This window comes from Argentina anserina, chromosome 3, assembly GCF_933775445.1.
Source record: "Argentina anserina chromosome 3, drPotAnse1.1, whole genome shotgun sequence".
Taxonomy (NCBI): domain Eukaryota; kingdom Viridiplantae; phylum Streptophyta; class Magnoliopsida; order Rosales; family Rosaceae; genus Argentina; species Argentina anserina.
In genome coordinates, this window is record NC_065874.1 from 27,627,240 (window position 1) to 27,639,778 (window position 12,539).

General features: G+C 37.5%; 1 protein-coding gene across 1 annotated transcript; it reads left to right on the plus strand.

The window, feature by feature from the left end:
- Positions 1-522: 522 nt before the first annotated feature.
- LOC126789136 (phototropin-1) lies at positions 523-11,874 on the plus strand. The gene is made up of 24 exons (XM_050515213.1): positions 523-822; positions 3,796-4,565; positions 4,659-4,841; positions 5,917-6,008; positions 6,309-6,606; positions 6,723-6,954; positions 7,077-7,147; positions 7,330-7,436; positions 7,530-7,579; positions 7,730-7,834; positions 7,938-7,997; positions 8,089-8,178; positions 8,549-8,625; positions 8,738-8,822; positions 8,980-9,060; positions 9,193-9,296; positions 9,450-9,499; positions 9,665-9,771; positions 10,050-10,172; positions 10,272-10,323; positions 10,812-10,924; positions 11,079-11,219; positions 11,383-11,490; positions 11,578-11,874. The coding sequence occupies exons 1-23, from the start codon at positions 793-795 to the stop codon at positions 11,485-11,487; spliced, it is 3,126 nt and encodes a 1,041-aa protein (XP_050371170.1). The 5' UTR covers positions 523-792; the 3' UTR covers positions 11,488-11,490; positions 11,578-11,874.
- The last annotated feature ends 665 nt before the right edge of the window (positions 11,875-12,539 follow it).

Below are 12,539 nucleotides of genomic sequence, written 5' to 3' on the forward strand. Positions count from 1 at the left end.
TTTAAAGAAATGAAATAAATTGTTCGGCAAGAAATTAAACGTATTCTTCAAGGAGTAATTATTTTATGTACCTGGAACACCATGTGACTCTGTCATGTAGTGTACTTAATCAATCATATTAATTCATGGTGTCATAAATATGCACACGGTGAAATGAGAAAAAATTATTTAAATATAAGTAATTAATCAGAATAAATACAGTAAAAATGACTAATAATATTAAGAGTGTATGCCACATATACTATGTACCGGGTACATATAATAATTTTTCCTCTTCAAGGACTTAACTATTTGTTGTTTCATTGCTAATTTTGCAAACCCTAACTTTTCATGCATTTATAACTAGTTAGTGGTTACCAAGTTTAGAATGAGCTCAAATTGAGGTAAACTACTCAAAGGAGTCCTTTACATGCAATGATATCATATTCGAGAAAGTTTGAGCTCACAAGTCACTAAAACTCCCTATAAATATAGTTGATTACGCACCAAGCCCTCTTTCTCTTTTCCATGCTATACTTTTCCTGTTCCTAAGATTTGTACCACTCAAAACTGAGAGAACTGTTCGTTCTGCACTAGCTATATACAGATATAAGAACACAGGTCCCATGGCTGAACGAAACTAAAGGTCGGATAAGTCTCCAACTCCCAACGAGCTTAAAACAGTGAAGACACAATGATATATACATGGAGCTTTGATCCTATCCCTTCCTAATCTTATTAGCTAGCTAGATCTGCTTCTGCTTCTGCTATTGCTGCTTGTGCTTCTCAGCTTCAGCTTTTGCCAGTCTGTGCATGAAGAAAAGCCAGAAGAAATCATTGAAGGTAAGATTAATTAAGACATGCATTTTGGAAGTAAATGATTTATAAACGGTTTGTTCTTTTCTTTGTTTGAGGATTTATAAGAAGGAAGGTATAGGGATACGTCTGTGAGATTATAGCGGTAGAGGGATGGGAGCTAGGCCAAACCCTTTTGGACAATCATTCCATCTTTCTCTGTTTTCTTTTCATAAATCAATCTTTCTGCCCGTTCGAAGTGTTGGGAGACCCATTATATCTCTTACTGCAATTCCTTAACCAAATCCTACCTCTTTCTCTTTCACCGATTATTAATCCTCCAAAGAAAAGATAGCTTCATATAAATTGAAGCTATAAGTGATCATATATTCTTGAATATACAGAGTTACAGACCTAGTTAGCCAGCTTCTTTAGCAGACACCAGCTCGCTCATCAGGTATACGCTACTTCTTCGCAATTTTTGAATGTTTTTTTTTCCAGTGTAGTTGAAAGTCTATTTGTGCACCTTAGCCATCCTTTTCTTCAATATTTATATTGTACATGGTCTTTAATTTTCATATTATCTTCAACTATATATATGATAATACTGCGTATATCAGTTCCTATTTTCAACCCAGAAACATAGGAACTTCTTTTTTCTCGGTTCTGGGAATTATTGTTTCAACTCAAATATAAGTGCTGCCGAATTATATAATACCATTGTTGGATTCTAGCTAGCTAGTACCAACTACATCTCTGGTTCATTCATTCATAACTTTAGACAAGAGAAAACGATCGATAATAATACAGCGTGTACTTTCGTCCTCTAGCTCTCCGAGTCTCCGGCTTGTATCTACTGTACGTCTAGCCAGTGATCCCGGTTAAGTTGTAGGCCCATTCGACAGTTACCGGGAACCAAAATTAATCTAAAGTCTAACAAACTCTAAATCGATCATGGCATCATGCTGATATACGTTTGCATCATCATTTATATAAACTATATCTTGATGTCTGAAACAGTTTTCCATTTTTTATTTTAGTTTACTTAGATCAATAATTTTTTTAAAGGAAAAAAATCTGACCTCAGATACATATATAATAAATTTATTATCTTCAACTGATCAACATTAGAAACTGGTCGGTTTCAAGTTCCAAAGTCGCATCTGTAATTTTTAAACTACCATTTTCCTTTTATCTCTGCATGTTTGTTCGAGTGAGTTAAGGCACTGAAATATGAACTAAAACACTTGGAGTTTCTGTCATATATGTTCTTTTTCATGTACCAGCACTTCACTCTCATGGGCCAACAACCAGCTGCTTTCAGCTGTTCCACGTTGCTACTGCCATTAATTCTCAGAGCATCATATACCCACCACCATTACCCTCACGGCCTCACCACTTCTCATCGATCATATATATAATACCGAAAGTGCGAGTATAAATATAAATATAAATATAAATATATATATATATATATCAGTTTTTATTCAGAGTGAAGCAATTACATAATGAAGTTTTAATTGTAACACATTTTTCAGTCAAATTTTTTCATCATAAGTGATTCAATATTTAGATATGCTATTTAAGATCATCTCTACAAAGTTTCATCTAATTGAGATTTACACGAACGATTCATGTTGAACATTTTTATTTCATTCATTAATTTAATTTAATTTCAATACCTTAACGATATATGAATTTGATGAAATTTTGTATAGATGATCTTGAATAACATACTTAAATATTGAATTACTTATGGTGAAAAAATTTGACCGAAAAGTGTGTTAAAATTGAAATTTCACTCTTTAATTTCATAACGAAGCTTCACTTTGAATAAAAATTATATATATATATATATATATATATATATATCCAGACTATGTACGTAAATCTATAAGTACCGGCATATATATATATATATGTGTGTGTCATTGTATTGTATGTATGGTGCATGCATGTATAGTTATTCAACTTCTATATTCTGCCGATCGAATACCCAAGATAATATTGGCGGCCGGAGCTAGTCAGCTAGGTCTATCGGTCAGTCCTGAAAGAGAGCTTTCGTAGTTCCGTTCATGATAAAACTTATAGCTAAGATCGGGCCAATATGAATTGAAAGGTCGTATATAGCTTAAAACCCTTGAAAATTGTCATATTTACTTGTAATTTTGGGGTTTTCTGATGCATTTCCACATCAATCTAAAATGATTTTCATAAAGCTATATTATCGACCCACACGGCCACACTTTAACATGTTGTGTGGCTGTGTTTAAAGCATTGGGTCTGTGTCGATCTTTAAGAGAATGATTTGCGTACTTACTACTACATGCATTATTTTCTTCAAATATATATGCCTATCAGTTGATATATTGTTGCATTTTGTTGATGACATGAATTCTTCTGTTACACTCAAGTATATGCAAATGTGTATATATGCTTATAATACCTTGATCGACTACTTAATTATTGAGTCGAATACTAGTATACATGCATGGGTAGGGATAATCCACATAGCCATTTTGTGATCTAATTGATGAATGAGAATGTAGCAATTAACTATATAATTGAGATAAACTAAACGCCATATATTTCTTAAAACAATTATGACTATAGAATGCTAGAGCGAAATGTAATTATGTACTTTTCAAGTTTAAAAAAATTCTAGTCGTAAGATTGTGAGATGTTATATGTTGTTATGATTTTGTATTAAAGTAAACTCTTTTGGAAACGAAAAAATAAATCAAGCAATACAGTACGTAGTAGATAGACAATACAAAGAGTACTCATCATATGACATGCGCGTTAGTATGTTTACATGTGGCTTCAAAACCGAGCAAGTTCTAATAAAGCTTTGATCTAAAATTAGGTTTGAAATATTATTCTTTGACATGGATTGTTGATGACAATAATGTGTTTAATCGATTTATATAGATTGGTTCAAAAAAATATCGAGTTATATAGCAAAGATTATTTGTACGTTAAATTATTGTGGCTAATTTTTTAATACTACTGATCATGCAGAGTAGAGGATCAGAAATGGAAGACGAGAAGTCGGAAATCCCAGCCTCACTCATTCCTCCACTCCCAAGAGACTCTCGCGGCTCCCTCGAAGTCTTCAACCCCTCCTCCGCCACCTTCTCCTCCACCCGCCCAACCAGCCCGCCACCCTTCCGACCTTCCCAACCCGCCACGTGGAAGTCCTGGATCGACCCACGTGAGACCCTTAACCCCAAACCCGACCCCCCGCCACCCAACCCCGCCTTCAAGTCCGGCCACGACGACGGCACCATCACCTCATGGATGGCCCTCAAGGACTTCCCGCCAACTCCACCGCCGCCGTCCAAACCCTCCAAGCAGTCCCCGCCCTTAATCCAGCAGACCATCTCCGCCGCAGTCAACGACAAGTCAGCGCCGGAGCCCGGAGACGCGGCGCAGAGGGCCGCTGAGTGGGGGCTGGTGCTGAAGACTGACACCGAGACCGGGCGGCCGCAGGGGGTCACGACCCGGAACTCCGGCGGACCCGAAGATCCAAGTCAGAAACCGGGTACTTCCAGAAGAAACTCCAACAACTCTTTCCGGAGCTCCGGCGAGATGTCGGACGACGGCGGCGGCGGCGGAATGATGAAAGGGTTTCCGAGAGTGTCAGAGGATTTGAAGGATGTTCTGTCGGCGTTTCAGCAGACGTTTGTGGTGTCGGATGCGACCAAACCCGATTACCCGATCATGTACGCCAGCGCCGGGTTTTTCAAGATGACCGGGTACACCTCCAAGGAGGTCATCGGCAGGAACTGGTAGGGTGCTGAAATTACTGTTTTGTTGATGATGTAACGGTAATAACGGTCAGTGGGAGGGTAATTTAGACAATTGGAGTGTTTGTGGTGCAGCCGGTTTTTGCAGGGAGCGGATACGGACCCCGAAGACGTGGCGCAGCTGAGGGAGGCTTTGCTAAAAAACACGAGCTATTGTGGGCGGTTGTTGAATTATAAGAAAGATGGGACCCCTTTTTGGAATTTACTTACTGTTGCTCCCATTAAAGACGAAACTGGAAAGGTCCTCAAATTTATCGGGTAAGTTTTTTTTTCTATATACCTTTGCGGTGATTAACATTCTGTAGATCTACTAACGCAATAATAGTTATAGCATTTGAGTTGTTTATTTTATATAACTATGTTGGTGTTATAGCTTAAGTTGTCTAGATCCAACCTTTACGTACACTTTATATATATGTTTCTTAGGTGCGGGGTCCGACTAAAAATAATTAACATGTATATATGTTTCTTAAGCTGTTTGTTTTGTTGACGATTCTAGCGACGCACAATGATGGCACGGATGGTGCCGGCCGCACTCCCCCCTCCCGGCTCTCATGTATGTGCCGGCCGGAATTTTGAAATTTCAAGTTTCTGGGCATCGTGCGAAAATTTCAAGATTTCGGCCGGCGTGTGACGGAGCTGCAACTCAGGCTAACAGAGACAGGAGCACCGGGAGGAGGGAGCACGGTTAACACTATCAGCGCCGTCGTTGCGCATTGCCGGTCACCGGAATCTCCGAATCCGCATTGTGCTAACATTGCAGATGTTCGCAGCTGAGATTTTATATAACGATCACTCACAGTTTTAGGGTGATAGTGCTAGATACATTACTTTCAACACTTTCTGGCAATAGATTTATAATTTTCGATAATAATGCAGTCTAAAAATAACAGTACAGATATGATACGATCAATCAATGTTGAAAAACACTGTAATGGACAACTAATTATATATTGAGACTACGATCCTCACGGCTGTTGTTGTACGTATGTAGGGGCAGTAGGGTAGTGAAACCAAAACACCACATGTGCCCTAGAAACATAAAACATGTAGATAACAATAATGATACCAGACCAAAAGAGAAGGAGGAGTTGTTCATCTCACTTTTTCCCTAATTGCTGCCCAACCCCATCACTGTTAAGGGTTTGGTTTGGATTGTGATTGATATTTGGGGATGATGGACATGACAGAGAAACATTAGGGGGAACTGTGTGTTGTGTTGGAAATTATATTTGGATAGGGGAATATTTGCGCAATTAAGGATAATTGATTGGGTCGAATTTGGATTCTTTTAAAACCTCAATGATTTAGTTTGTTTTGCATTTTGTGGCAGAATGCAAGTGGAGGTGAGCAAGCACACTGAGGGGTCCAAGGATAAGATGCTGCGCCCCAATGGATTGCCTGAGTCTCTCATTCGTTATGATGGTATGGTATTTACTATAGGGCATCTACATGGTCCAACTTATTATATGATGATAGGGAAATGTTCTTCTATTCATTAATGTGTCCATCGATATATGTCTTACGACCGTAGACTTATTTGAGAAGAATACGTTCGAGTAACTTATACTATTGTATCGAACTATATATACGAATACATATACTCGATCGTCTAAATTGGGAGTCATGAGTCTACCGCACTAGGAAATGAAAGATGAAGTTTTATTAAGCTTGCTACGTATAGTTGAGCTAATTAATTGAAGAGTGTCTATTAATTTGTTGCAGCTCGTCAGAAAGAGATGGCTACACATTCTGTAACTGAGCTTGTGCAGGCAGTGAGGAGACCAAGGTCACTTAGTGAATCGACAAATCGTCCCTTTAGAAAGTCGGGAGGTGGCGGCAGGGGAGAAGATGCCATAGAAGCTCTAGCAAGGAGAAGCTCCGAGAGTTTGCCTCGGAGAAACTCAGAGAGTGTGGCACCACCTAGACGTAACTCACTTGGTGATGCTAACTTCTCAATGCAGAGTATCGATGAAGTTCCTGAAAAGAAACAGAAAAAATCTAGACGCCGCTCTTTCATGGGGTATAGTTTTTGCTTCTTGGATTTTTAGGAAAACAAACAAACTGCAGATCAGATTAAATGATCACGCTTATATGTATAACTTAACAAGTAACAACTGTGTGTTATTCATGCTTCAGGGTTATTCGGAAAAGCCAAGCTCAAAGCAAACAGGATGATGATACTTTTGACGACTTTGCAACTAACACTGAGGATGTACGTGATGACAGTGACAATGATGAGAGACCTATGAGCCTTGACGACAAAGTGAGGAAGAAGGAAATGAGGAAGGGTATGGATCTTGCTACAACTTTGGAACGTATAGAGAAAAACTTTGTCATTACTGATCCAAGGCTGCCTGATAATCCTATTGTAAGATTTTGACTCAGGAACTGTAATTTAGTTCTTTCTTCCAATGTCATTTGAATTTCGCCACCGAGATGAGAATGCAGGATGTAACAAGCATGTGATGTCTTTGATTGTTTATATTTCAGATATTTGCATCCGACAGCTTCTTAGAGCTAACTGAGTACAGCCGCGAAGAGATCCTGGGAAGAAATTGCAGGTTCGCTTCACTATAAAGTATAAACTATAAATAAATTGGACACGGAACTAATTAAGATCAAATTGATATGAATTTTGAAAATCCATCATTTATAATTTGTTTAATGCATCAAGAAATAGTTAGTGTAATAGTACTAATTGTTGCTTTCAAACCAAAATGAAATGTTTGCTTGGATGCTGTAGATTCCTTCAAGGACCTGAGACTGATCCAGCAACTGTGAAGAAAATTAGAGAGGCAATTGACAACCAGACTGAAGTGACTGTACAGCTCATCAATTACACGAAAAGCGGTATGTATCTTTTGTAATGGTTAAATACTTAAAATTCATTTAGCTCCTTAATTATGAATTTAGCTCAAGTCTCGATCTTTGTACATAACTCAGGCAAAAAGTTTTGGAATGTTTTTCATCTGCAGCCTATGCGTGATCAAAAGGTAATATATCTTTTCAAAATATTTTTTATTGGATAAACTGATCAATGTTACTATTGAATGCATGCTTATAAAAAAATCAAATTAGACAATTTTAACAAAATAGAAAAGAATATGGAACTGACTTTCCATTTTACTTGTTCATGTACACAGGGAGAAGTACAGTATTTTATTGGAGTACAACTTGATGGCAGTCAGCACATTGAGCCTCTCCAGAACTCTATTCCTGAAGCTACAGCAAAAGAGAGCGAAAAGCTGGTATGAAAATTACATTATGCAGTTCTCAGATGATTTCGATAATTTGATAATTTTTTTATTAGTGTTCTTTTCCTTCAATTGTTTGGTTGGTTTTGTTATGCAGGTCAAAGAGACTGCAGTTAATGTTGATGAGGCAGCAAGAGAACTTCCGGATGCCAATTTGGTAATGCCAGATTCTTAATCAACGAGTTTGTAATATACTAATATCTAAAGGTTTACAAATTGATTTGACAAAAAGTTTTCTTTAATTGCAGAAACCAGAAGATTTATGGATGAATCATTCAAAGGTTGTTCATCCAAATCCTCATAGAAAGGAAAGCCCCCCTTGGAGAGCTATTCAACAGGTATTTATTATTCAGTTATGTTTGGTCTCGCTTATAGCTTCTTTATAAACGGCCAGGGAAAATCAATCCTTATGTTCAGTATCTAGTACTGGCTTAATTCTCAATGTTCTAAAAATCCCCGCCTAGGCGGCGCCTAGGCGCCCGGAGACCCTTGGCCGCCTCAATTTTGGGCCGATTAATCTCCGATTATTCCGATTAATCCCCGATTAATCTCCGATTAATCCTCTGGGCGCTGGTTTTTAGCTGTCCGCCCGATTAACGCCTAGCGTTTTTTAGAACCTTGTTAATTCTAGATGCATCACTTAATTTTCTGTTGCTTTTCTCTCTCTATTGTAAGACATTACTGATTGAGTAATTCATGATATTGCAGATTCTAGACAGTGGAGAACAGATAGGACTGAAACATTTTAAGCCTATAAAGCCCTTGGGATCTGGTGATACTGGCAGGTCAGTCTGTTAAACACATTTTTACCTCAGGTTTGAAGTAGTATATGGGATTTGAGAAATCATGATGTATATTCTACTTAATTGAACTACCTTTCGGATTATTGCATGCCAGTGTGCATTTGGTGCAATTGTGTGGAACTGATCAATACTTCGCCATGAAAGCTATGGATAAAAATATAATGCTCAATCGGAACAAGGTATCAAAAATTTCAAAACTCATTTTACATGTTTTGCTGCCTTATTGTCCTTATTCCTCAACCACTTATCATGAGGAGTCATATTTTGAGGTCAGCATGAACAAAATGTGCCGCTTCCATTTCTATTTACAGAAGTTTCTCCATTGATTTCTTGCAGGTGCATAGAGCTTGTGCGGAGAGAGAGATCCTTGACATGTTGGATCACCCTTTTCTACCTGCATTGTATGCTTCATTTCAGGTAAGAATTTATGATATAATCCCATGAATATAATCTCAACTTACTAATTATAACAGGATGATCACCATTTATCATTGTTGTCATCCTTTACTTATTATTTATTCAAACTTCACCAAGTATAATACTTTGCAGACCAAAACACATGTTTGCCTGATCACTGATTACTACCCTGGTGGAGAACTCTTTCTACTTTTGGACAGTCAACCAACGAAGGTGCTGAAGGAAGATTCAGTGAGGTACATACATTATACGATAAGAATGATAATAATGCAGATATGTTACCTACAACTTCAAGTTTGTTGTGATAATTGGAGGGATTTGGAGCAGAATTTAGGTGTCCAAATACCCTCGCAGTTTGATTGGTTATTCACATTTATTGGTGATTGTAGATTTTATGTTGCCGAGGTAGTTGTTGCCTTGGAGTACCTTCATTGTCAAGGTAACTTGTTTGCATCATTTATACGTTTTTAACTTTTTGTCAGGATTTGAGTATAATGAAGTGAGAATGAACTCTGTATTTCTCACATAACAATTGCAATTTAAAATTGTTTTGTTGAGTTGGTAAAGACCTGATATTCTGAGCCTTCTGTTCTTTTACTTGTAGGGATAATTTACAGGGATTTGAAGCCTGAAAATGTTTTACTCCAGAGCAATGGGCATGTAACCCTCACCGATTTCGATTTATCGTGTTTGACATCTTGCAAACCACAGGTATCCAACTAAAGAAGCTTTAAAACAAAATTCTCTATAGTTCCAAAATAGTGAGAGAAACAACACATTTCTTTTGTATTGTTTGCATAGCCTATAAACACCTTTGTTTTCCATCTCAAGTAGCTCTGTCCAACTCTGTGCAACTCTAGTTTGATAATTAACAAAAGACTCCCTCTCAAAATGTCTTGGAACTTAATTTTTCTTAAAAAAAATTGAAAACTTGGCCTTAATCTTCTAGAGTAGCTTTTAACAAATAATTTATCATCTGCTTATTTCAGCTCTTACTTCCGACCCTAAACGAAAAGAAAAGGCATCACAAACGTCAACAGGATCCAATCTTCATGGCTGAACCAATGAGAGCATCAAATTCTTTTGTCGGCACGGAAGAGTACATCGCTCCGGTTTGGCACTGTTAACATTATTTTTTGGGGTTTCTCTACAGTTCCTTGGTTATTTGTTGCTTATGTTGACTGCTTATTTTGTTATCCCACTTCCTATAGGAAATCATAACTGGAGCTGGCCATTCTAGTGCAGTAGACTGGTGGGCTCTTGGTAATTTTACTCAATTCTTAAATCCATTCTTGCTTCTATCTCTAACAAACAATGTTAACTCATCTCCTAATTATAAACATGTCTTCATGTCTGTGTACTAAATCATTGGATTTTGATATAAACATGAAAAAAGAACACACCTACACCGAAGAATAATTTATTCTGCAAATTATTCTGATGAATCACTGGTTTGACAGAAGTCTGTCCATTTATCATATTTTTCCATTGGTGCCTTCTGCCAAATGGAAGACTATTTTGGTAAAATTCTTATTGTATTGGTTGGCAATGGCATAAGCTTTTAATCCTGAAAGGCAAAAGAAAATTTGAATAACAATATATAACGAGAACCTCTTATTCGTCGGCAAGATCAAGATGAAGGCCAATTATATAGCATTCACTTCAGGGCAAACATATGGGAGAGTGATATATAAGCTAGTCACTTATCATTGTCTGCCATATATTGCTAATCAATTGCACCTTCCTTTCAGGTATTCTCATATATGAAATGCTCTACGGATATACACCATTTAGGGGAAAGACAAGGCAGAAGACGTTTGCCAATATTCTTCACAAGGATATCAAATTTCCAGGAAGTATACAGGTGAGATCTTCATTCTGCACATTCATTATTCATGAAGAGTGGTTCAACAGAAGTTGATGCAAGTAACATCACCCCCTTTTCTTCTTACCATCATGTAGTACAATGCTGAGTTCAATAAAATATGCAAGAACTTAAAGTTTCTGTTTTAATGCAGACAAGTATCCAAGCAAAGCAGTTAATGTATCGGTTGCTGCATCGTGATCCCAAAAACAGATTGGGGTCTCAGGAGGGGGCAAACGAAATTAAGCGTCACCCTTTCTTTCGGGGTGTCAATTGGGCTCTCGTTCGCTGCATGGTAAATCTTGACACCCCAAGTTTGCTATACAAACAGTAGAAAACATATCAGCAAAATTGATTTCAAGGCTATAAATCTGAAAATTTAAATTATGTACTCCTGCTGTTGCATTTCAACTATCAAGGGCTTCAACTTATATTAAAGAACTTTTATTAATGTGCAGAACCCTCCTCAACTTGATGCCCCTCTCTTTGGGGCAACTGAAGCTGAAAAGGGTGCTAAGCTTGTGGATCCGGAGATGCAAGATCTACAAACAAATGTATTCTAATAGGTACTATTCTTTCCCCTAATGGTGTTTTTTTCAGGAACACCATGGTTTGTCAGCGTGCATGATAAATGTGATTGCTTTTCTTATTAGGGACCCTCTGATTGCTGCACATTTGAGTACTTGAACAATGTACTGCATCTCACTCGCCCCGTAAATCATAAGAATAGGCTAGCAGAAAGCTCATCATGCTGCTGAAGAAATTAAGGTCTCATGTATTTGGTTGAAGATGTAGAATGTTTGCAATTTGTAGATCGATGGACCTTGCTTGAGGGTTTTATTTATTGTGTGTACATGATATCTGTAACTTTGTAATGTGTATGTAAAATCAATGTTTTGTAGGATTTGTGATCTCAAAAATTTTATAAGTAAAATGAATTTCGTCATTCATTGTGTTTGTTCATCATGGCTCAGCTTCTTTACTCCCTATGCACAATTTGGAAAGTCCTTTGGAAAGCTCTATATTGTACACCCAAAAAAAAAACAAATCTTAGTTTGTCATGCTTACATAAAGCGATGATCAACCAAAATTCCAATTCCATCACATTCCATTTTCACTGCATTCTTTCAAGCTAGTCTCAGAAGCAAGATATCACTGCAAACCTCAAAGTATTCGGTTAGTCTTTACAGATGGAGTTAAAGACTATAACGTCCGACGCAATTCTCTTCTAGGTAAACAGGAGGTCTTTCCCATTTTTTACAACAAAAAAAGACGTTCTCTCAAATTCGTTAGATCACAAGATTGCTATTCTGGATAATTGTACCTAGATCACCAGATGGCTAGATTTGTCTATTACTCAGGTAATCAAATTCATAAAATTCCACAAATCCATCATAACTACCAAGAATGTTTCAAGATGTATTGTCTGGTTGGTTGTTGTGATGTAATCAGGTAACTATTCCAGTGTTGAAAACGCGGCCAGAAACTCTCCCACCAAATTGTACCTCAATAGTGATTGATAGGACAGTGCTGCAACTCCTGGAAAACCACCTCCACCTTTTTAGCCTTTTAGGGTAAGAGAAGATAACTTGGCCAACTAAAACAGGTAATTACT